General features: G+C 39.7%; 1 protein-coding gene across 1 annotated transcript; it reads right to left on the bottom strand.

The window, feature by feature from the left end:
• Window positions 1-232: 232 nt before the first annotated feature.
• On the bottom strand, window positions 233-25,185 carry NR2E1 (nuclear receptor subfamily 2 group E member 1). Its single transcript, XM_072638084.1, has 10 exons — window positions 25,091-25,185; window positions 24,299-24,486; window positions 23,852-23,997; window positions 19,115-19,202; window positions 16,761-16,996; window positions 14,904-15,050; window positions 12,297-12,393; window positions 11,760-11,909; window positions 11,374-11,590; window positions 233-1,598 (listed from the first exon to the last, which is right to left on the bottom strand). Exons 1-10 carry the CDS (start codon window positions 25,183-25,185, stop codon window positions 1,436-1,438), a joined length of 1,527 nt encoding a protein of 508 aa, XP_072494185.1. The 3' UTR covers window positions 233-1,435.
• Between the last annotated feature and the right edge of the window lie 1,216 nt (window positions 25,186-26,401).

Genomic DNA, 26,401 nt, shown 5'->3' with positions numbered 1-26,401 from the left:
AAAAATAAGAGTCTTTTGTCTCACAATCCTGTGGACATTCAGTGTGGAGCATAATCTGAGCACTAGGTATTTAACAGTAAATGTTGATATTACTTTGTATCTAAGGGATAGAAACTAGCAAGAGACATTGATAAAATTGAGGGAAGATGATTTAAATTCAATATATATTTTATTCTTTGTAAATACAATGAGTACAACTTTTTAACTTCACAAATCTGTTAATTCACTTTGTACAAGAAAAGTTTTACTCATCCTATGATAGGCCAAGTGCTGATTTTTCTCAGGGCTAGCATCTAATAACAAATCAAAACATGAAAAGTACAGCAGCTATCTTCAAATGTTTGTTTCTACATTTCCATAAGTATAGTCTCATATCAAAGAAGCAGCGTATAGTGTAAGTTTGTGTGTGTGTGTGTGTGTGTGTGTTGTATGTGTGAACAAGGCTTTACTTAGAACCCAAAGTTTTCTGAAAGGCATTGTAGAGTCTCAGAGACTGTTAGCAGTTTATCAATTAAGAAATCTTTTAGTGTCTATCTCTTTGAAGTTCATTCTAGCATGCTGTGTATATTCAGTTGCTGTTCTGCATGTCTCACTGGACCAGAGTTCGGACCCCATTGCCTTTGGTTTCAGCACTATGCCAACGGGACAGCAATCAGCTCACTCAGTGAGACATCTCTGCTTTATTTGGTTTTGCTGTTTTATTCTTTCTTCTTTGACTTGTATTCTTTTTGTAAAACTCTTCTGTCTTTGAGATGGTTTCCAAATTGCAGTCCTGATGAGAGAGCCATCTATGTTCATCAGCTGGTTTGATAGGGTTGTCTGGCCTTCAATGACTAAAATAAGGGGAAAAAATAATCAGTCACCTAAAACACTTTTCAATTCAATATGAAGGCCACTTGATGTTGTCTACAACAGAAGGAAAATGTTTGATGCAGTATTTGATTTAGAATGTTGCCCACTGTATTCAGAACAAGTCTGTCAACTTAAGTTACTTTTTGAAGGCTGCAGTACACTGTATTACCCTCAGCATCATTTTTGGTAACCCAACTTCATATACTGAAAAGGAAAAATGAAATATTGTATTTTGGCTTTTGTTATATTAGAATAATCTTCCTGGTGAGTGATGGAATAGCATGGCCAGTGGCAACCAGCAATTGTGAGCCCCTCCCAGGGAGAAGGGGAATTGATGAGTTCTCTCCACTCAGGGTGTCCTATCAAGCAATGCCCTTTCTTCAGGTCTACAACCTTCTGTAGAGGCAGCAGGTCATATCTACTGGAATAGTCTTGTGCCAATTAATTCTTTTTTTTTTCCTCCAAAGGCTACACATCCCCAGGTTTATGCTTCCTGAAGGTTTTGTTAGTTGAGGCTTGTTCTCCAAAGGTAAAAGTTCATCTGACACTGTCCATCCTGAAGACTGTGTATGTTCAGCAGAGATTAGATATCACTGGATTTGTACATATCTGAAAGCAGTCTCGTAATTGGCACATTGCCAATGGTTTTTTTGAAAAACACTTCTTCTATTGTAGATGGACTAATGGAGCGTAAGGCTGGCAGAAGCAACAGGAGTTTCCCAAAGCGACAAGGTTGAGTGGGATACCTGGAATAAAGAAATCAGGCAAGTGAGATGAGCCAAAGTGCTTCCTTCAATGTTTGTTTAAAAATCTTAATATTTTGTATTTGGACAAAAACCATATCCAAATGTGCCAAATGAGTTTTTGATCTGATTTCATTAATAACAGAAATAATTAGAAATGAATTTAGAAAGGGTAACATCACTTTTTTTGCAGAGGGAGAAATGGAGGCATACTAGCCAGACCTTTTTAAAGAACTTACTGTGTTATAGGATCTGGTGATTCAACTACAAAAAATGAACTACTGTGCCCCCTTCCTCTCGGTTGTTAGAATATTTCCCCTCTTTAAATCATTTAACTGTGTAAACATTGTATTTGACCAGTATGCTTCTTGAGGGCAGGGACTAATTATTTTTTATCTTCATATTCCTAGTGCCTAGCATAAAACTCTGAACATATTAGGGGCTTAAGAAATGCTTTTTTGAATGAGTGAAAGTTTCTTCTCCCCCAGACTGCTTTCCTCAAATGAAATGACTCCTTTTTCTAAGTACTTCTCCAAATTATTATTCAAGATTTATACTTAGTCACTCACAGGAATAATTCTATTACATTACAAATTAAAGACTAAATTCTGTTGGGTGGGAATGCCACCCAACTTACATGTCAATGAAATTGGCATCTAATTAAAGATATGAAAAAGTGTTGAACAATTCTCTCTCTTGAGGTTCAACATCCATTTGGGATCTGATGCACAAGCTTAAGTCTCTGCTGCCTGTACAGCCTCGGAGACTGCAGGTCTATGCCAATGTAATCCCTATTGTTTCCTTCATCACCAGATAGTGACAGAACTTGTCAGGTGGGTTGCTTTCTCTGGAAATAAATCACACGCAAAGGCCAAACATTCCTTGGGAAACATATTGGTGAAAAGGTCAAGTTTAAGCTTCCATGATGGAAACTGACAAGCATATGAATTCATTCAAAGAAAGTACCAAAGACAGAGTTAAGTGGTCTTCTCCTTTGTCACTGCAAAGACTAGAGGGTGGTTGAGTCAAAGTCCAAAGTCCAAGTAGCTATTCCTTTATTAATCTCTTCTTCCCTTTGACACCATGAAAATTCTTCTCATTCTTCATTTTTTGCTCCAGTCTTAGATGAGGAAGTGACCCTTCTCATTAATGTCAGCTTCTCTACATGTATACTTGTCCCCACCTTACTCTCTAATCTTCAATATTTCCTTATCTACTTATATATGCTGTCCTGCCTAAAAATATATCCATGACTCTCTCATCCTTAAAACAAAACCATTATTTTACCCTATTATCACTCAAGCTGTTATCCTCTATTTCTCTCCTGTTTTCATCGCTAAAGTCCTTGAAAAAAAGCTATCTACTCTCATTGTTTCTATTTCCTCCTATTCATTTCTTAACCCTTTGCAATCTGCCTTAATTGAAACTGTCTTTTCCAAAGTTACTAATGGTCTCTCAATTGCCAAATATAATGACTTTTTTTTTTTTTTATCAATCTTGATCCTTCTTCAACTCTTTGCAGCATTTTCCTGTTGATCACTCTTACCTCCTAGACCCTCTCTCCTCTCTAGTTCTTGTGACACCGTTCTTTCTTGGTGCTTCTTCTTGTCCAACCCTCTTTAGTTTCTCTTGCTGGATCATTATCCATATTTTATTTCTTAACTGTGTGTGTACCTCAGGCTCTGCCTCAGATCCTGTTTTTTTCTTTCTATACACACAGTCACATTCTCTCTCAATGATCTGATGAAGTTCTATGGGTCTATGATCATCTCTATACAGATCACTCCTAGATCCATTTGTTTAGATCTAGTCTCTCTCCTAAGCTTCAGTCCCTTATCAACTGCATATTGGATATTTTCCTATGGATTTCTAATTGGATATGGGTATCTCAAAATTATTATATTCAAAACAGAACTCATCTTTCTCTTCAGACCCATGCATCTTCCTAATTTCTGCCAAGGGCACCAGCACCCTTTCAATAACACAGGATTATAGTGTCATAGTCATTCTTGACTCTTTACCCTCCCTGACCCCAACCATTTGCTTTGTCTGGCTGATTCTACCTCTAAAACATCTCTTGTATCAGTATTCTTCTTTCTACTAATAGCACAACCACCTAAGTTTGGACCCTCATCACTTTTCATTTGGACTAACGCAATAGTCTCTTCATCAGCCTCTCTGCCTCAAATCTCTCTCTCTTCTCCAATATATTGATTTTTCTAAAGTACAACTCTGACCATTTCACTCCCCTGCTCAAAATGTTCCAACGTCTCCCTCTTGCCTTGAGGAGAAAATCCAAATTTCTCTACAGGGTATTTCAAATCCCTCACAATCTGACTTTCACCTCTCTTTCCAAGCTTGTTGCAAAGTCCTTCCCCTCATGTTGATCTGTGCTGCAGCTAATCTGGTCTACTTTTTGTCCCTCATTCAAGACATTCCATCTCCTGATTCCGTGCCTTTGAACAGCTGTCCAGTGAGCAGCCTGGAATGCCTTCCTGATTCACCTCAGCCTCTAAGAATCCCTCAATCTCTTCAAAGCTCAGCTCAAGTGCAATCCCACATGAGGGCTTACTTATTCTCCTAACTATTAGCACCTCCCTAAAATATTTTCTACTTACCATGTATAAACTTAATATTTCCTTATATGTATACATGTTTTTCCACAATAGAATTTAAATTCTTTGAGGAAAGGGATTATTTTGTTTTTCTCTTTGGGGAAGGAGAGCCTACCATTATTACACATAGTAGATACTTAATACATATTTGCTGAATTGATATCTGATTTTTCTTCTGAAGGAGCTTTTGGAGATAGGCAAGGGACCCAAGACCTGAAAAAAATATGGATGTCAATGGAAAATAGAAAGGTCATAAGTCAGAGGGTTTCAGTAGCAGGTTTCCCATCACTACAAGTGGGTGTACAAGTAAAGCTTGGATCACTACTTGTTGGAACTCTTATAGAGGGATTTCTTGTCTACATACAGGATGGACTATGTGTCCTATGGGGTCTTTTCCAAAGCTGTAATTTTGTGATTGTGTAAATGTTGCTGGGTCTGCAGTGGAGAATGATTTTGAAACTGGCCTCTCAGGTGGAAACCAAAAAGGTTTTTCTCAGAAAAACACTGGTACTCACATGTGGTCAGGGTCCACATTTCAGGCATTATAACCATAGGTTTTTTTGTTAGGCAGACCTGGGAGCCAAAATGTATCTTTATTCTTATGGGAAAATGTATTCTTTATTCTAAATAACTTATTGAGATATGAACTTTGGGAACAAAATCTTTTAATAGGTTGAAATTAGCCTGTATGGAATCAGTGATTGTTCATCAGCATTTTTCAGGTCTGTCTTAAATAACAGCAAAGCATTTAAAAATCTTATGAAGGTTGCTATCGCTAATTTTATTGAACCTACTCATTTTATTGGTCAGAAAACTGAGGCCTAAGGAAGAGAGGTGATTGTTCCAAAGATACCACTCCTCAATCTTAATTGCTTATGGTTTTGTTTTGAAATGCATACAAATGATTCCTAAACTTTCTTTATAAACCTACCATTAAGAGCAATCCTTCCTTTTCCTTTTTACCACACAGCCTCTTTCCCTTACAATTTTGGCAGAGAGATGAAGTATCTCAGGGACATGTCAAAGGCTAATTAAGAGTCCAGAATGGGACTCTGCTATGTCCTCAGTAGAAAAGGGGTTCAATTAAAGTACCAAACTTGGGGTTAAAGTGCCAGACTCAGGAGCTATCAGTTCAAACCCAGGCTCTGAAACATGCTATGTATTCATGGCCCTCTTGACCTCTCTAAATCTCAATTTCCTTATCTGCAATGTGAGGTAATAAGATTTACAGACCTCACAGGGTTGTAGTGAGAAAAGTGCTCTGTAAATGTTAATGTTTTGCAAAGTGGCATACTAGATGCAGGGTTGGCTTTGGAGTCAGGAAGACCTCTGACATTTATTGGCTGTATGACCACAGTTAGGCACTTAACTTCACCCTCTAAGACTATGTATTAGAAAGCAGATGTTGAAATGCATTGGTAGAACTGGGAGATCCTCTACCCGTGAAATTATGAGTCTGGTCCAAAAAGAAAGACTAAGCCCTTAGCATGCTATGGAAATGTGAGCTACTGTTATCATTGTTATTCAAAGTTCTGAAGTTTTCACATGATTAGAAACCCTTGTAGGAGTCAATTACTTTCTCAAAGACAGCCAACTCTTGATTACTTATGAGTAAATCATTTACTCTATAGTCTTCTCCCATAGCTGATCCTGAGTCTTAAAAGGGAGGCTGTGATGAGTCCATCAAAAGACATGAATTGAGCATCTCATTTTGGGTGTTATTGAACTCAGCAGGAACAGAGAGAGCCACATATGTAATCTGAAGTGTATAAATATATTTGTAAATTACCCTGTGTCCTTAATTTCTTTTTTTAATAGCATTTTATTTTTTTAGTTACATGTAAAGACACATCTTAACATTCATTTAAAAAAATTTGGGGGTTCTAAATTTTTCTTGTCCCTCCCTCTTTTCTAATATGGTAAGCAATTTGACATAGGTTATACATGTGCAATCATGTAAAACATATTTCAGTATCAGTCATGTTGTATGTCACTAATGTCTAAATGTGGTTTTGAAAAAAATTTAATAGGTCTTGTCACACACCCAGGAGCAGGAATATTTGAGAACTGATTCTGCCCATATGTGCTTGTATATTTTATGTGGCACCGATCAGTTGTGTTGACCCTTCAGTCCTAGTGGGGACTGGGAAGAAGAGTGATATCCAAAGGTCATTGAGTCAAGGATGCAGCCTTTAGTGACCCTGTGGCATCAGTTGATCACAGATCACTTCCTAGACCTCAGGTAACTTGTAGCAAGGTGTGACATATGAAACTCCTTCAGGGGAACATTCATAGGACAGGGGAAAAGCACTGATAAAAACAATAAAAACGGTGCTCAGGACCCAACCTGACCCCATAATTCCTCATTTGTCCTTTGAAACAATATCCTTCATCTTCTCTCTCTCCTATTAAAATGGCCCTGAATGCCAGTTTTCAAACACCAGTAGAGGCATCTCTGTTTCTCCCAGCTTATATATGCTGACCACAGATAGCTTCAGTAGAGGAGAGATGCTGGAAAACACATTCAGAAAACTCCTTGCAGCTATTCCATTTCCACATCCCAGCATTTAGCTGCACTACCATCTTTGCTATGAGAACTCAATAGCATTTGTTTCTTAACTATTCCATTTTTAACAAAGGCTATTGTGAGTGTTCACTAGTTTCATGGAACTAAGAGCTGACATAGCAAAAATCTCATTATAAGTATGATTCTAAAAGTGCTAAATTAATATCTCTAGGCTGAGAGCATAAACTGAGAAGGACTGGTCAAGGCAGATATTCTATTGCTCCTAATAATGGAAGGCTGTGTGCTGTGGAGAAAGCACATGACATGAAGGAAAAACCAAATCCAACCAAACCCTGGTTTGAGAGTTAAAGGACCTGCATCTGATTCCTAGTTTAACAACCTCCTAGCACTTCAGACTTTCATCACCTTTCACCAAGATTATTGCAATTGCCTCGAAATTGTTCACCCTACCTTGCGTCTCCCCACTTCAGTCCATCCACCACACAGCTGCCAAAGTGATTTTCCTTAAGTGTTTCTGACCATGTCACTTCTCCATGGAATAAATTTCAGTGACTTGCTATTATCACTAGCTTCAAATCCTCGATTTAGCTCATAAAGCTCTTTACAAGCTTACCTCAATCTACCTTTCCGGACTTATCTCCTCCTACACTTTTCAGTCTAGTCAAAATGGTCTTTTATCTGTTCCTCACACTGATGTGCCATCTTCCATCTCTGTACCTTTTCAGTGGCTGTCCTCCCATGCTAGAAGGTACTCCCTCCTCACCTTTACCTTACAGAATCCCTCTTTTTCTCCAAGATACAGGTCAAAAACTAACTTCTATGCAAAGCATTTCTTTATTCCCAGCTTCTTGTGCTCTCACCCCCTCCCTAACTACTTTGAATTTAGCTAACATATTGATTTTACATTTATTTCATATTTATGCATATGCTTACATGCAGTCTCTCCTCATAAAATGTAGGCTCCTTGGGAATGGAGATTGTTTCATCCTTTGTAGGTCTACACCTAGAGCCTAGCAGAGTACCCAGCACTTAGCAGACACCTGATAAATACTCATTGATAAACGGCTTATAAGAAAATCCTTTTATCTCTGCGAGCTTCAGTTTCCCTATCTGTCATACATGGAACTGTTTCATAACAAACTTGCTCATTTTAGGGCATAATAATAGATAATCTTTAGATAGTGCTTTAAGGCTTACAAAGTCCTTTATGAACCATTTTGGTGGTAATAATAATTATTTAGGTGAGCTAGGTGTAGTGGATGGACTGTGGGCAAGTCACTTAGCCCTGTTTGCCTCAGTTTCCTCATCTGTAAAATGAGCTAGAGAAGGAAACTGTAAACCACTCCAGCATCTTTTCCAAGAAAAACCTAAATGGAGCCATGAAGAGTTGGACATGACTGAAAATGACTGAATAACAACAGCAATTATTATTTCTTTGCATTGGTGGATCAAAGTTTGACAATTGCCTTCCCAGAAGACATTTTTATTATATTTTTACTTCATCATTATTTCATCCAAAGTCCGTGTAAGATATGAGGTTCTTTGTAGAAAGCACCATGTATTATTTTCTATGACTATTACTCAGACCAAAAATAAATTCTAAAAGATAGCTAGTTTGTAGTTAACTGATTAAAAAATAGATTTCAAATCTGTCCTGCCCTTAATTTAAAAAAAACACACATCTTTAATATTGAAGAAAAATACCCTACTTTTACTTGATAACTCAATATAATTCTCCGAGTATATATAGCAGCTTCCCACACAAAAAAAAGGGATTTTGTAATAGAAATTAAGAGTCTTTAAGGGAAGAAACATCAGCCGAGACAAAAATGTTGACTTGGGCAAGAGTCTCTCATCCTGACTCTTTAGATTTGGCCATATCTAGAGAGTTAGAAATGAAGGCTGAATTTGTATTTTGGGGGACTGATTGTGAAGGCAGTGACTCCATTGAAGTTTTCCAAAGTGGTTCTCATTTTTAATTCTTTCCTTCAAGATCAACATAGAGAACTAGCAGCCAGAATAACTGGGGCCACTCCTTGATCCTGCCATCAACTAAAAAGTAAGCAAAGATAAACTGTTTTGCTTTTAATAAACCTGTCTCCATCTGAAAAAAAATGGGAGCAGAAACTCTATACCTCCCAATTTTGTTTCTTGGCTAAACTATATTTCTCAAGAGTTTAAAAATCTTTGGGCAAAAAGTGCTTTGGAACTACCATGCAAAATAGAGTTGAAGGCAAGGAGTGAATTTTGATCTCTAAATTCTCTTCCATCTCTAAATTCACTATGACATGAACTGTTGCAATATGGAACTAGACCCTAGTCAATGATATTATAATTATCACTCATTATAATTCATTTATCAAGTTATCAAAATAGCAGTCAACACTGCCCACTATGCCCTGACTCTTAGCATTTTGAGGGTAAGGGATGTAAAAAACAAAGACGTAAAGAAAAGATGGATCACTAAAAAACATGACTATCCTTTGAGGTCTTTTATGGTCCATGCATATCCTGTTTCCCTCTCCCTCTAGATCTCATGGCCACCATTCTGTCTGGTGCCTTTCCCCATCACCAGTATATATAGATGAAGTAGCTGGAATAAGATCTCCATCCATTTTTATTTAAATGGTCAAAATAGTTGACATATAAAGAGAGAAAACATACCTCTTTCTCCTTTGCCCCCACATCTCACCCCAACTAACTCCAGCTACTCCTCTAGAATTCATCCTCTCAAATGAAGGGACAATATGGGTAGAAACACAGCATACTATTCTATGGGATAAGGAGAGAAATGTGGGCTGGGGTCATTAAATTGCCCACATATTTAGAGTATTAAAACTTGGCTGATTAGAGGGTTTTGAATATAATGGAACTGTTTCATAACAAACTTGCTCATTTTAGGGCATAATAATAGATAATCTTTAGATAGTGCTTTAAGGCTTACAAAGTACTTTATGTATATCATCTCATTAGATTATAAGCTTTTTGAGCTCAGGGAGTGTCTTTTGCCTCTTTTTCTATCCCCAGACCTAGTGTAGTGCCTAGCATACAGTAGGCATTTAAGAAATGTTTATTGATTGATTGATAGATGTGTATTTGGCTGGTTTTTTTATACCATCTCACTGGCACTCAAAAGGTTTCAAGCGTAAGTAGAAAAAAATTATTTATATTTGATGGTGATTGATTGACTAGAGAGGCCAAGTATACTATTTGCATGAATTATATAATAAGAGCCCTCAACTGTTTTGTGTGTCATGGACCCTTTTGGTAGTCTGGTGATCTTTATGAACTTCTCAGAATAATATTGTTAAATGCAATAAGAAAAATACATAGGATTACAGAGAAACCAAATGTATTGAAATGCAGTTATCAAAATTTTGAAAAAAATTTACAGCCTTCAGGTTAAGAATCCCTGTTTTAGGGGAATATAGGTTTTTTTCACTCTAGCATGGAGGTTATATCCTGAAACAATGCTGGCAGCTTATAATAATCCATAGAGTCATAGGATAGAAAGCACTGCCTTCTATTTTTTGCAAATAAGTAGAAATGTCATTGTAAAGCTGGTTCCTGGAAACTAGAATAAATTCCATATTATTGACTTCCCATGCTCCAATCCACTATATTTTCTAACAAGGTTTCCCTGGAATGTACTTCCTGTTGCCAGGAATAGTGTGAAGCTATCCACATCTATTCACAGCCGCCAATCAAGAAGATCCATTCTGCCTGCCTTCACAATCAGAGATGGAGTTAATCACAGAGAGCTTACCAGTCAGGTGGTTAAAGAAGCCTTAAATCAATGAATTGTCAGTGTGAAAGCCCATCTTTTCTGTGGGCATCTAGCTGGCATCCCCATAAGACACCTTCATTTCTTTAGGATTATCCAATCCCATTCAAGATGTCACTGTCCACAACAATAAGACTTTGGTCATTATTTTTGACCTTTCTCACTCTGACTGGGTCTAAGCACAAATATATGTTGGACCATTTTGACTAACTAACTTGTTATTAGTGCTCTTTTGACTGAACTGATTGGATTCAGTGGTTAAGTATTCTAATTGGTTGAACTGGCTTTTGGTGGGACACACACACACACACACACACACACACACACACACACAGAGCTTGTCTCCACAAAAGTAATTTCCTGTGGTGCTGTACTTAGAACTAATTCAAAACTCTGCCACTTTATTATTTGTAACTTATATCAGTTACTTCACCTCCTCTGAGTCTAAATTGAGGAACATGGCCTAATTGATAAGTCACTCCAGTAGTCAGTGCTCCCCCTTTAATATGTAAATATTTTCACATAACTGTACATATTGCCTCCTTCATTAGAATGAGTTCCTTGAAGGTTGGCACTATTTTACTTTTGTCTGAATTCCCATCAGCATACCATAACCAAGTCTGGCACTAGAAGGTGCTTAAGATGCTTTTTAATCGATTGATAGATTAAATGATCTCTAAAGTGCCTTTCAAATGTAAAATTTATGATCCTTTTTAGGTAAATGATCAAAGCAAATGAGATGATGTTGGAGGGGGAGGGGAAACACTTTGTAAATCATACCCCACGTAAAATAGGGTTATGGTCATGGCTGCAGTTATTGTTATTCTTAATTATTAAATAAATAAAGTTCACCTGGTGTGGATATAACTGTTAAGTGTTAGCTGAGCTTCATCTTGAAGTGCTGCAATGGCCGCGGCATTCCGGAAACTTCTCAGTTCAGAACCACTGTGTGTAGGTACTAGAAAAGAGATCAGGAACCAGTCGGTCAGTTGACCTCCAGGTGGGTGCAACGGTATAAAGCAGCGATGAAATGCAAAGCTGGTCCAGCATGAAAGAAGACCGTGGCTCTCTAAAATGGAGTCAAAGGGTCCGAAAGATCAGCTCCATTTTATGAGGCTCTTTCTGACGCTGAAGTGGCTGTTATCAGGAAGGGAGCAGGCTGGGTCAGGGGCAGGGAGGGAGAGGGGAACGGGATCATGAAGAGGAAGAAGAAGAAGAAGGGGTTCACATCTGCTTACCAGCTTTGAAAGTGACAATGCATTTGAGACAGGCAAATTCAGTTGCGTCCAGCCGAAGCTGTCTGAATCTGGCCACTACCTCCTGCAAAGCCTGGATTTCAGAGATGATCTTACTCAGCTTCTGGGAATCTGTATTTTCACCATTCATGCCTAGAATGGGAATGGGAAATTAATGTCCTAATATTAGGGCATTTTCATGATTTCATATTGATTTTTGACAAAATTCTGCATATAAATATCTATTCAATTGTCACTCTGAGATCTCTGATTCCATGTAGACTGACTATATTGTATGGAAGTTAATATAAAATCTTCTCTGGGATGATAACAAACACAGTAATTTGCATTTAAATAACAATGCAAGCAGTCATGAATACAACAAAACAACATTATTTGCATTTAAATATAGATTTATAAATGACAGGTATACTCTATTGTTCAGCAGGAATTTGTTATTCTTTACATGTTGTTCTTTTTTCAGTAATGTATTTTTATGGTAATTTCTACAACAAAGTCATTAAATTGTGCAGTTCTTACCAGATACAGCCAGTAGAGTGTTAGCATCAACTGGAATGGCCCATTGTGCTATTCCTAGAACAAACAGTTCTCTCCAAGCATCTTCCAAAAGCATCAGCTGTCATACAATAGATGTATAATAGAATATAGTGTATAATTTATAAATTTATAAACAATCTCAATATGTAAATTTCTATTATTTACAAAACTGTTTTAAATGCCTATCTTGGTAATTTCTCCTGAATATTTTATCTTTTTCTTTTATCTTTTTTCACAAGGTGCCTATAGATATAGTAATATGTTACTGCAGAGCCTATTTTCCCAAAGTTTGCTTCTCCCAGGAAAAGGTCTGCTTTTCCTTTAATGTCTTTTTATTCCAGCCAAACCTAGGAGTTGCTCATGAGATTAGTACTCTATAAGATGTTAAACTGTAGCATACTGGAATGCCATGTAAAGTGATCCCTCTGGAATATTAACGCTGAAATTCTCAAGAATTACTGACTGGTCCACTGAATCTCTGTCTGATTCTTATTCTCAAAGAAGAACTGGAGAACTAGAAGACCAAGGAACAGTATGTATGTGAGGGATAATAGCCACAGTACTTATCAAAGGCAAGCACTAGAAGAGGAAAAATAGTGATACAATTAAGTTAATCAGCATTTCCACATTTAACTCCTTGTTGGTTGTCTGATTTTTCAGATAAGCATAAAGGGACAGATTGCATTAATTTTTATGTGATGGAATATGGACAACTTGAAACCAAAATTTGGTTGTCTCCGAATTATCATCTTCAGCTCGCTTTCCCACTCTGACTTGTTATTGTAGAGTTTTCTTCTGAAGACTGAAAAGAAAACCAGTTTACATATGGCTTCCAACAGTCTCTAGAAATTTATTTGGAAGAGTTTTAAAATGGCACAAAGATGGGCACTTCAAAAACGGATCTAATGTTAGGTGAATAAATAAAGATAGCTGATGAATATTTTAAAATGGTTTCTGCCTTTCAAAATGAGCAAAAATAGCTCATTTTAAGTGGAAGGCTTTTTTTTAAAAAAATAAGTTAGTCTCAGGAACTGTTTTATTAAATATTTATCAAAAATACTCTTAATGACTTATACCTAGTTCTAATCTTTAAAAATCAATGCTTTGTCAAATTTTTTACATAAGGTACAAGAAAAAGAATTGAAAAATTTTTGGAGAAAAGTCACCCAATTTTGGCTATTTTTGATGTATGATACAAATAGACCTTATGCAGAATAAGTTAATGTTTTGAACGTGTTAGCATGTGTCTTAGTAAGGAAATGTATTTCAGACAGCTAGTATAGCCTAACTAGGCACAACAAGATTAAAATCTTTAAATTATTATTATTTTTTAAAAGGATTCATATCTTTTGCTTGTATGGCCACTTAATAGTTTTGCCACCAGTCCCTCTGAATATATTTGCCCCAGCCAATTCTTCAGAAAGAAATCCAGACTGTATTTTCTTTGTAGACAATCATTTACTGTCAAAATAATTCTAGAAGGAGTTATTTTAAATAAGATGAATAAAAATTATTTTCTTACTGGGCATGATGAAATTTTAGGTACAATATTACTTTAGTCTTTTGAAAGTTTTTGTGACCATAGGATTGTGAGACATGTTTGCTTTTAGGAATTTATAAAAAACTTTAAGAATTAAATAAACTATGGGTTCCTGTTTGCTGTTTATCTCCATATAATTTAATGACCCAAACTTTAAATATCATCTTCGGAGAATACAAAAGTATGAACATAATGTAATGAGACCAATTCTTCAGGTGAGGAATGGAAAATCTTTCCATTTATTAGTCACCCATCTTATTTCTCCATTTCCTAATTTCCAACTAAGGTTTCAACAATTTAAAAATATACATGGCAATATTTTAAAATTTCACTTGCAAGAGAAGAGCATATTTTCTTACACATTTTTAAAAATAAGTTTCATCCTACTTTCCTGAAGTAAAGAAACATTCTAACTGGTGGAAATATGAAGGGGACAAGCAACCTCTCTAAAGGAAGTCTTTTTTTCTTTCAATTTACTGAGTTTCTCAAATGAGCTTTATCTCAATAATTTCCTTGGTGTGCCTGTGTATTATCAAGACCTACCACAAGGCCATGTACATTTTTTAAGTCTGGACTTATAATTTCATTGGTGTATGAATGTGGATGCATGGATGCAGTTCGGTAATTCATCTGTAACTTATAGTCTCTGAGAGTTGCTGAGAACCTAAGAAGTTAGTATGTTTCAGAGGAAGAATTTGAACACAGTTCGTCTTGATCCTAATGTTAGTCCTATGCACATACTAAATGCTTAACATTACTGCATATACTAAATGCTGTGCACACTAAATGCTTAACAAATACATATTGAGTTGACTTCATGGTTATGTTTTTTTGGACATCATGTAACACTTTGTTATCTGTGGTTGTTTAGCCAGCTAAAGATTTCAGGCTGAGATATTCACTTGACTGACAATAAGGAGTTGTTACAGATGATATTCCCAGATTCCTTCCAGCTTTGTGAAATTGGGATCAGTCACTCTTATTCTCTCTTGTGTTCTCTTTCCTATAATCCTTATTGTCTAAGGATCTAAAAACACACTCAAGCTTACCTGATCTTGCAAGGACAGAGTGGAGAATGCTGGAACACTTTTGGCCCATTTAATGCTCATGAAAAGGAGTCTGGCTGCTGATTCACATACAGACTCAGTGGCCACTTCATAGAGATACATGGGAGCTCCATTAACCTCATGAGGATACTGGAAGGGGAGAAGAAAGGAGGAAGATTGGATTAAGGAGGGGACAGAGTGAGAAAACCACAGCATTTTAAAAAGAAATCAAGAATAGAGTTTTGAATAAGAGCCCAGAATTCCTAGGAAAAGTCTACACTAAGGAAAAAGGAAATACTTAAGTTTCATATATATTTTTTATAATTAAATACCTGCATATAGTATAAGGGCTATTGCTTGTAACCCACCGTGAGAAGCCATACCCTGCACCAACTTTTTTGATCCCCTTGGGAGAGGTCTCATTTCTAAGCTCTTATTTAGATGACTGTATTCACTTTGGAGAGCTGGACCTTGATTGAGTCACTTCCCTTGTTTGGAGTTAGTCTTCCTATTTGCAAAATGAGAATGTTGGCCTAAATGATTGCTAAGGTCTCTTCCAGAATGAGTAGTCTATGAGTCTCTCAGTCTTTCTCTCTCCTCACCAGCAAATTTACATAGGACTGAGCCAAGTGGCAGGCCTGGCTCCCAATTTAGACAAGAGCAGCTTGTATTTGTGTAAATAAAAATAGACATGAAAAAGTATAAATTAATAGGCATCCAAAACACAAATATGCATATGAATATTTTTAGAAAGGATTAGTATATTATGGAAATATTTCAATTAGACATTTTAATCATTCATAGAGCATTCTCATTCACAACTGACAACATATTCATAGCAGCACTTTCCCATGCTTATTATACACATCAAGGGGTAAGGAAAAAAAACATTAAATATTGTGTATGCATGTGTTCCTGTACAGGGTGCACAGGTGTTTTGCTTTTCTGAGGCTGTGTGTGTGTGTGCGTGTGTGTGTGTGTGTGTGTGTGTGAACTCTGACAGTATAGGACTCCATGCAGTTGTTGGATCTTTTTTTCAGAGAAATCCTATCATAGACTCTCCTGGGTCATCACAAACCCTTAGGGGTTATAAATGCAGTCTCTAGATGGCAGCATTCTAAATTGGTGATAAATGTCATGTCCCTTTTTATGCTAGACGACTAGCACCGGAATAAATCCAAGCAGTTTGGAAGTGACTAAGGGGTGTCAGGGAAGGAGCCAAAGCAATCCAGATGGATTTGCAGCATTTGTGGGTTTTCTCTCTTTAATGGTACGATAGACCTTAACATTTTCATACTAGCTAATGAGCAACTCCCTTTCATCTTCTAGGCCTAATATTAGATTTAGGGTATAAAAAGTTGATAGCTGATCTAATCCCAGCAGGTTGTACACTCCTTGGTGGCAGGAACTGCTTTGACTATTGTCTTCTTAGTACTAGCACCCTGGACAGTACCTTGCACGCTTCACGACTACTTCTTGAATTAAATCATATTGAATTTTGAGGTCCTGTATCAATGAGTTAAATTAAACCCCAGTTTGGAGGTCATTTTCCCGTAAGGCACGCTGCTGTTCAACTACTGCTGTTCCCTGTTCTACAGGGAAATGCAAGTTTTAACAAGGATAGGGTATTATTGGAAGCAACGAGAGCCAGTTCCTGGTTCCTCCTCCCCACCTTAGCCAAGGGTAGAGAAGTCCTAAGATGAATACTCCTATTTAAGGGAGTATTTCTCCCTTCTAAATCCAAGGGGAAAAGAAAAAAAACCCACATAACCTTATTTCCTTCCTCAATCTCCTTAGTGAACCATTGACACAGCCCTCTGATCCCTCTGATTTTTTCTCTGTTGAAGTGGGGTCACTGACCTTGGGCGTAGGCTGGGCCAGCCCCACCAATGTTTGCCTCTCCGGGGTGCCGGACACGGCCGCCAGTTCCAGGTTATGTTGCTCCAATTGCGTGACTGCAGTGAAGAAAGCCGGGGCAGGCAGGGCTGCCGAAGGGAAGTGAGGGGCTGCACCGTTCTCTTCCTTGTGGCCGCGAAAATACAGGGCAACTTGCTTGCGGATAGTAGACGTCCTGGGGCCTCGCTCGTGTTGCACAGCTGCAGGGATAGACAGGTCGTGACAAGGCTTAGCTTGGTTCTAACGAGTTTGGTAACCCAAGAACTCGAGCCTCAGCCCATCAGCCTCACGCTGGGTTTGGAATCAGAAGATGCGGTTTTGAATCCTGTCTCCTTTACTAACAATCAGCGTGACCTTGGGCGAGTGGTTTCATGGCTCCTGGCCTCGTTTCCTCATCTGCAAAACGGAGGATTTGGACCAGGCTGTATCTAAATTGCTAACTCCCATAAATCCCTAATCTTACTTTTCTAAGTGTATACTAGAGACCTGGATAATCTCGCTGTTTCTTGCTTCACCACTAGTTCTTCTGGAAAGACCCAGGACCATCTAGGTTACGAGCCCCAGAATTAGTCCAAGGACGCGGGATGAGGAAGAAAACAACTTCAGTATTTGGGGACTATTTTTTGGAAACCAGAGACATGTGCAGGCAAGGTTAGACACGGGTGTCTTTATCACTTGCCCACAGACTGATCTGAGAGATAGGGACAGAAAGAGAGGAGCGCTCACTGCAGAGTTCCGATATGTGCCTTGCCTTTTATCAGGCAACAATTCTAGGTCTTGTCGCCCCCAGGCCTAGTTCAAAGGGCAGCCCTGGCTCCCACCTGCAACAGATGAGGCAACTAAGTGGGTTGTGAGCTCCAGTGGGGAGCCTCGGGGGGCGTGGAGGATTTGACTTTCTGCCTTCAAGGCTTTGAGAGAGAAGAGGCAGCGGTCTGTCGAATGGAGTGGAGAAAATGTGATGCGAAAGGGAAGGAGAGCTAGCCTGGGAAGAGTGTGCGGGAAGGGAGGCAGGCAGGCAAACAGCAGGAGAGAGATGTGACAATTACCACAAACAGTTTAAACAAACAAATTAATTCAGGGGCAATCTCCCGCCCGCGGAGCTTGACAACTTGTCAATACAGAAGTTCAACAGGTTTTCCGCTCCTGCTTTTCCCCCCTGCTGCTGATGCAGAGCTTCCTGAACTGACAGCGAGACGCTGCGGGACTGTGGTCCCTGGCCCTGGTCCCGAAGGTCAAATCCTCCCCAGCCTTGACCTTGGTCCCCAACCCTGATACCTCAGCCCGGGCAGCAGCGGTCTCCAGCCGGGCATTTCCCAAACTGTTCGGAACTGTAGTATATACATTGTCCCAGTCCCCTGCAGAGTCCCAGTCTCTGCTCCCTTCTCCTCGTGCCACAAAGAGGGCATAGTACCCCTCGGAAGCATGGAGAGAGGAGGACCCATAGGAGATGCTCCCTTGCCTCCCAGATCCATTCTTTCCTTTTCATCTCAGTGGAGGATAGAGAAATGTTCCTTGTGGGCTCTCTGAGTAGCAGCCTCGGAGAAGCCTCCTTTGTTGATTTGCTAAAGAGGGTTTTCTTCATCTTCAGAACACTGGTTTCACGAATTCCATTCTCTCTCTTCCAGGTTCACCCAGGATGAAGGAGTAATGGGATGCCAAGGTCCTAGGGATGTCTAATAGGCTCAAAGGCTGGTCACAAAAGGGAGGCAAAGAGAAGTGACTCGGAAAGAGGCGAGAAGAGGGATTAGGACAAGAAGCTGAAAATATTGCCGGGATGACTTGTTATTCCTTCCCACAGTGAACGGGAAATACCGGACCAGCATTTTACAAGAAGTCTCTCCCCACCCTATTTTTTTTCCCAGGAATGGTGGTAGTGATCCTGGACTCTCTTCGTGAGAGTGAGAGGCAGGTCCCATAGTTCACAGAATGACAGAGCTGGAAGAGATTTCTAGTATCCCTTCCAACTCTACGCCAGCTCCCACATTTTACAGATGAAGAAATTGAGGTTCAGAGAACTTAGATGACCTTCTCAGAGTGACAGAACTAATGAGCATGTAGAGGCAGGTCTTGTGATTTCAGTGCCCATACTGCCTCCTACTAGAGTGGTTCCCCCTACAAGGGGGAACTCTAAGTGGACTGGCACAGATCAGGGTCGAAGGGAGAGATTTTGGCTGAAACACTGGGACAACTTCCCAGGCATCTGGTAGAAGTGTTTGGGGAAGATGATTTACATGCATATGAATGCAATGTATTTTCTGTACATATAATTTACTTACTACTCAATCAACATTAGAAGAATAAAGGAATGTGCTGATTACCATCTTTGTTCATGTTGACTTCCAAACACTTCTTCAAGCGACAAGCCCTGCATTGGTTTCTGTGTGTCTTATCCACTGGGCAGCCTCCCTACAACAGAAAGGGAGAATAAGAGTCTTCAGGCAAGGGGAGAGGGGTGCTTTTTGTTCATGGAAGGAGGACAAAACAGGGCAGAGTCAAGGAAAATAAACAAATCAACACATAAGAGGAAGTTGGAGAAGAGCAGAAGGACAGAATGCTGACCCATTTGTTTGATTTTTGCCTTTAATTTAGTTGCTTTTGCTTCCGAGTCTCCAAGAAAGGAGAGGTCTTATATCCTGAAAGCTAAAATCCATAATGAGTTTCCCAGCTTGGGATAACTCCTTTTGGGTGTTTTAGAAAGGCAATAAATAGCTGGGTTCGTGATCTGAGTTTGCTTCTGTAAGCTTGAAAAAGTCAGTTGGTGTTGTGAATACTGGTTGCCTCAGTCAGACAGTCCTGGGGTAAATGACCAAAACAAGAGAGAGGAAGAGGTGAGAGCAGAAGAATACTGAGCTGATCATTCCCCTAGAATCTGAATCAAGTTAAACCTACTAAATTTTGAGAGGAATTTTTCAAAACTTCTGACAAAGAGGTTGGTGAGGACTTTTCAGCACCAAAGACAGCAGCCTACCTTGAAGGCTTCTTTTCTCTTCCTCTGCCTCCTCCCTGGTGCACCCTCAGTGAGAAGGCTTTCATCACTAGGCTAGGTTGGGACAGAACTCTGAGCTACAGCTTCTCTGTCTCTCTCTGTGTCTCTTTCTCTCTCTGTCCTTCTCTCTCTCTCTCTCTCTCTCTCTCTCTCTCTCTCTCTCTCTCTCTCTCTCTCTCACCATTCTCTCCTTTTTCTGTGGATACCTCCTTCCTCTACACTTTCTCTAGTCAGGTTTTCCTTTCAGGTTCTACTTCCCTGCTCTGGACTCCCTTTGGGTTCAGTTCTTTCTTGCATTCTAAAATCAATTCTTTGGTTCAATGTTTTGAATGTTTTCCTGAAGATTTGACTCGATTTAGAGTTATGAAAATACACATTGATATGAGGACAAAAGTGGCACATGAGAGAGGCAAATTTAAGGTTAAAGAAACCAAGGGACAAGGAAACCTACAATGAGGGGTGAAAAGGGAAAACTTGAAAGGCATGAACAAAACCCCAAACTGTAGTATACAGTATAATTTCGGGAAGGAAGTAACAGCATGTATTGAGATCAGCAGGCTACAAACACTAACTTTGAAAAGTCAGTTCAAACTTTTCTCAGATTCAAAACTCAGAAATAAATGTGAGAAAGGAATAATGAGCTCAGGCAATATTCTGGGGAACAAGACCTTTAAGAGAGGAGATTAAACTGGGAAATTTCTTATTTATTTTAAAATAGTGTTTACTACCAAGATTTTGTGGTCATTAAATGATAGATATGCATATCGATGTGTGTATGTATGTGTATATATATGTATATATGTATACATGTATATATAGTGTGAGAGATGAGTATACTTTTGTGTTTGCTTACATGTTCATAGCTACATATTTATTAACAAACACACAGAGAGGAGCATGTTGAGGATGTGCTCTGTGTTTATTTTATTTTTGATCTGGATCTAGGATTTTATCAGTGTAGGAAACTTGAGGTGTGAAAATTCCCTCTACTAATGGCAGTTCATCTGTAACAGAATCATAGAGAGCTGCAGAAGTTAAGTCACATAGCTAGTATTCAACAGAGACAGGACTTGAATCAGGATTTTTCTGATTCCATGATCAGTCCTTTATCCACTAAGGGCAGGTGCCTCATTTTTTGTATAGATCAGTACTTCTAAATGAGTGATAGAAAAAAATGGAATAAAGATACACTTTAATAAAAGTTGCTTTTTTTAAAAAAAAAAAGTTGCTTCCAAAGTTTAGGTAAATCTACATAAAGCAAACCTGGATTTAAGCGTTCAGATGTGTCCTTCTTATGAATTCTCTGGGGGGTGGGGTGGGGAAGGATATTATCCTAGGATATACAGTTAGATCACTGTAGTATCCACACGTTTATTGTGTAGGTGGTGAGAAAAGAGAAGCTACCTTTAAAGTCTTTTAGAAGGTGGTAAAGGGTTCGTAGTAGTTTCTAATCATTAAAGTTCTGGCTCTAAACTGAGTAAAATGAAAAATGTCTTTTTTTGGAGGGGAATCCCTAGGGCAATTTTATAGCACACGTTCCCTGGCCCCAAAAAGCAATTCTTTTCAAAGAGATTCCTAAATTTTTTTATAAGTTTGGTAACATTTAATTAAGAATGCCATCTCACTCTTTGGACAAACATTTTAACTCCAAATAAAGACCTTCATTAGTGTTTATGTGCATCTTCTAATCAGATTAAATGTATATCACTATCCAAAGTCTGGGACAAAGGTACCTGACAAAGATCAATTTATGTATACTGCCTTGCAAAGTGAGGAAAGAGCAGACAAGCTAAGGCCCATTGTTGCTCATTTACAAATGCTAGTGTCATCAATATGTTTTGAGTTGGCTATTTTCCCAGTGTTTAAAAGAACATTCCCCATATTTTGAATTCCCCAATTCTGTTTGTTGAATGTGGCATGCTGTATCTCAATAAATAAAATCAAATAGAAAAAGCAGCATGATGAAACTGATTTGGAGTCAAAAGATCTGGGTTAGCCACTTCCTACCTGTAACCTTGGACAAATCAATTAATCCCAATCAGGGCTCAGTTTCCTCAACTGTTTTATGTAGAGGGGTGTTGGACTAGATAACTTCAAAGATCCCTTTCATATCTAAAACTGTGATCTTATGATTCTAGGGCACCATTCCAATCTGCAATAATCCTCCCCACATTCCAAGAAGCATATATGTATGGAAATTTTTGTTATTCAATCCTGTCCAAGTCTTTGTGACCCCATTTGGGGTTCTTGGCAAAGATACTAAAGTGGTTTCCCATTTCCTTCTCCAGTTCATTTTACAGAATAGGAAACTGAGGTAAACACAGAGTTAAGTGACTTACTCAGGATCACACAGGTAGTAAGTGTCTGAGGCCACATTTGAAATCAGGTCTTCCTGACACCAAGCCCAGCACTTTATCCACTGAACCACCTAATTGCCCATGTATGGAGATACCCAAGTACATATTAGGTACATAGCTCTGATTTACCAACAAAGTGGCAAAATGACCAATCAAAAATGAAAAATTCCATCAAACTCGATTTTGGGGGGGGTAGACCCCTCCTTCAAGTTTTGCTCTATTCATACGATTTTTAAAAATAAAATTCTATCAAGTTGGTCTATAAATGTAGATAAAGCCTAAGATAGAAATCAGAACAATTTAGTAACAACAGTGTAGTGTCTGTGTACACACATATGTATGTGTGTATATATGTGTATATACATGTATATGTGTATATATATAATATGTATATGTAATATGTCTGTGTGTGTGTATATATAAAATGGGTTTCTATAATTCCATAAAGCAGCAACTATCTCTGTGGTTGTGATGATTCCCTCAGTTGTATGATGAAAGCTTCTAGGTTCTTGACATATTAACACCATATGCATTTAGCTAGAGCTCTGTCTTCACTGAAATGAGCATTTATGATTTAATGGCTGATGAGAGGGAAGATTCTGTGACCATAAGGGTGGTATGAAAAGGAAAAGCTAAGCCTATTAAAAAGCTGACCATCTCTTTTCTGTTGATAGAGGCATCTGTTTTTCCTTTCAGGAGGCTTTTCTGAAATTCTCATACTGCCCTGGCGTGGGCTCTTAGTTGGTCTCCCCCACTAGCTATGTCAGAATTCAGTTAGTTGCATTGGTGATTGCTGAATTCTGCAGGAACTCGATAGCTACAATTTCACTAAGCCTCCAAAATCCTTTCTTAAGTCATTTCTTTGATAATTTGATCTGTGCAAGGTGACACTGGCCCAGATTATGATGCACAAGATGGGAAGAGGAAAACTCACTCTGGTTTTAGGGGTTGGAGGAGATTGCTTTGATCCCACCTATCTTATCATTCACCCTGCCCTAATATTCTGTGCAAGTATTCCTAGAGTTTGCTTCCTCTGAAACTATAATTTACAAATGAAACTTGAATCCCTGTATCTTGAATGGTCCTACCTTCTGACTGGAACTATTCAGATGGATTTCTCTAAAAGTTTTTCCTTTTCTCGGGCTGAGTCCAGAGTTTAGAGAAAGAGAAAAGCTCTCCAGAATTCTCTAAGGCATCAGGGCACTTCCACAGAACCAGATTTGTGTTAGGGTGGATGCATGCAACTGAGAATAAAAAAGTGCTCCCGAGGAGCTATTTGTTCCAAGGTTTTGGGGACAGGAGGAAATGTGAGCACTTAATTGTTACTTGATTTTAGGAAACTAAAAACCTGTTCTGGGTTCGAGACCGTGATCTACTTTCCAAGCACTTTTGCCTATGTCTTACCACTTATCAAAATCATTCCTCCAGGTCCAAAACACTGTAACCTCTGTGTTCCTGCTTTTCTTATTGAAAACAAATCTATTTCTCCTCTCACGCCCCTCTTTTCCTACTTTGCCTTTTACTCACGTTCATCAGGCGGAAGTTTGACGCCTGTGAAGACCAGAAGGAGGAGATGAAAAGTTAAAAAAAAAAAAAAGTACGAAAAAGATCCCAAATAGAAGAACTGTGAGTGCACTCTTTATCAGATGGCAGGAGAGACTCTGAGTAAGAGGGAGTGATATCTGGGGAGAAGGGGGCGAAGCAATTGGTACCTGGTTTCCAGATTTGCAGACATACGTCCGATTTCTCCTGATACTGCGTTTGAAAAACCCCGAGCATCCATCACAGGCATAAACTCCGTAATGCTTTCCAGAGCTGCGATCCCCACACACTTTACAGGGGATGTCTAAAATACGACCTGAAATCCGAAGGGAAGAAAAACCGAAAGAAGGGAGAGAAGAGAAAGAGAAGCGAGGGGAGAGAGAGAGAGAGAGAGAGAGAGAGAGAGAGAGAGAGAGAGAGAGAGAGAGAGAGAGAGAGAGAGAGAGAGAGAGAGAGAGAGAGAGAGAGAGAGAGACAGGCTAAGCAATCTGACCTGAGAAGGGATTAGCACTAGAGCTGTGGTAAACGCAAATAATGAAGTTATTTTATAGCCAACCTTTCCCCCCACCCTCCCTTGAGCAAGTGTCAGTTTCCTACAATGACCATTATTCATGCACCGCTACATTTATTTGGATCCTCTACAATCGCCGAGGCCCATTTTGGAATAAAAGGGCCCTGCAGCCCCGGACTCGGCGGCGGCAGCCACAGCAGCAGTAGACGGGAACAGCAAAAGCGTCCTTCGTCCTTTCTGCTCCGACAAAAAGTTTGGTCTGCCTGCTTGGGCTCCTTCACTGAACCCGGGAAACTGTTAGTGATGGAGAGACACGATAAACTTGAAATTTAAAAATGGACAAGAAAAAGAAACGTTCAGGAAACCCGCGATGGAGTCAGGGCCCAGATCCGAGATCCATTGTTGTTACTATTGTTATAGTTAGTAGCAGAAGCGGTAACAATAATACCTCATAGTTGCAAAACTTTCACCTTACTTTTCTTTGGTGAATCTTAGAAATAATTTCCCCTCTCTTCCTCTCCCCGAGGCGCTTAGCACAGTAGTTTAATAAATGCTTGTTTAATAATATTTATTATCAGACTGGGGGTCTGAAAAGAATCTCCTCTTCCTCCCCCCTCCCCCTTGCCGTGCCAACTTGTCTGAAGTAGCTTTTCCTTCTCTCCAAAACTCAGTTCCTCAGTTGACCTTTTCTTTAAAGTAGACACACTCTTTGGCTCTGTCTGTCCCCAGGCTTGGGGAGGAAAAAAAACTGGCATTTGATTGGAAAATCATTTCACTCCTGTTCTCCGTACTCGGCGCCCCTCGGGCAAACACACAGACACACAGAGACACACACACACACAACTTGATTCTACTTCTCTCCTTTCCACTCTCCATTAGTTACTTTCTCATTACAAACCTCCGCTCTCCCAAAGTGGGCTGGGGAGGAGGGGTAAGGCGCAAAACAGGGCCCAGGAGGCCGGGGATGGGGCACAATCCAGCTTCGCGATCCATGGAGCCCACAGGGACTTATATATCCTGAGGCTCAGAAAAGCTCCCTTTCGAAGACAATGAGAACATTAAGATAAAGTGTTAACTTAATGATTTTCTCATTGAAACCCATTTGACTGCTCCCAATCAGTACAACCCGCCTGCTTGTTCACTAAATGAAACTCGACAGCTGCTACGTACAACATAGCTAGAGGACTGGGGATTAAGTTGGGGACTGGGGGGGGGGGGGGGGGGGGGGCAAGAAAAGAAAAGCGGAGGGGGGAGGGGAAGTAAAAAGGGGAGCTGTCTGTGTGTGCGAGTGCGTGTGTATATGTATGTATTGTGTGTGTGTGTGTGTGTGTGTGTGTGTGTGTGTGTAGGGTAAACTTTTCTTCAATTCCTAACCACTTTGGGCACGTCCAGGCCAGCTTTCCTCTCCAGGGGTGCAAGGTTAGTGATGGCCGAGGGACTGGTGCAGGTAGGAGGTCGAGGGGCAGAAATGGGAGGAGGGGAGAAGGGGGAGGGTGGGCGACAAGGAATGGTTCCTGGGACTGTGTAATTACAAACCCTTCTTACCACCTGCCTATAGAGTCACCAGTGACCCGTCAAAAAGGGTAGCATGGGAATTCGGATATCACACAATGCCAAAAGGGGAAAGCACTCAATTCTCTCTCTTCCACTGAGCGCCCCCCCCCCCCCCCATCCAACTCCAGTCTCCTCTCCATCTCCACATTAACTGAGACATTTTCCGCGCCCACAGGCTCATACAAAGCCGGCGAAAAGTTGGAGGGGTGGGGGTGGTCTAGAGGGTGGGTGGAGGGAAGACAGTGAGAATGTACAGGCAACGGTGCCATCTCCCCTCTCTTCATGTAGCGGGTCACCACAGCCAAGAAAACTCGTTGTTGCCCGGCTCTAGCGTCCTGGGCATCAGGCCCTCTCTGCAGGAGGAACTCCCAGGCTACTCACTGAATTTGGAGCAATCAGAGAACTTGATGTTGCTTCTAATGGAAGGACTCTGTCTGCCTGCCTGCCTGCCAGCCAATCTCCTTCCCTTTGGACTAACTTTAATTTCCTTGTGTGTCTATTTGTGATCGTTTCTCTCTCTTCCTGAAATAATTTTGTTTCTACTTCCTATACGTCCTGTATTTACTTCTTTGCTCACGCTTTGTAACCTCTCAGTAGAAAGGAGTTCCTTGAGGGGGACAGCCTTATTTTTGTCTTTGTACCCCCAAGGGCTCAA

Source organism: Notamacropus eugenii, chromosome 2 (assembly GCF_028372415.1).
Source record: "Notamacropus eugenii isolate mMacEug1 chromosome 2, mMacEug1.pri_v2, whole genome shotgun sequence".
NCBI classification, from domain to species: domain Eukaryota; kingdom Metazoa; phylum Chordata; class Mammalia; order Diprotodontia; family Macropodidae; genus Notamacropus; species Notamacropus eugenii.
The sequence above is the reverse complement of the archived record's forward strand: the minus strand, read 5'-3'. Positions and strand labels throughout refer to the sequence as shown.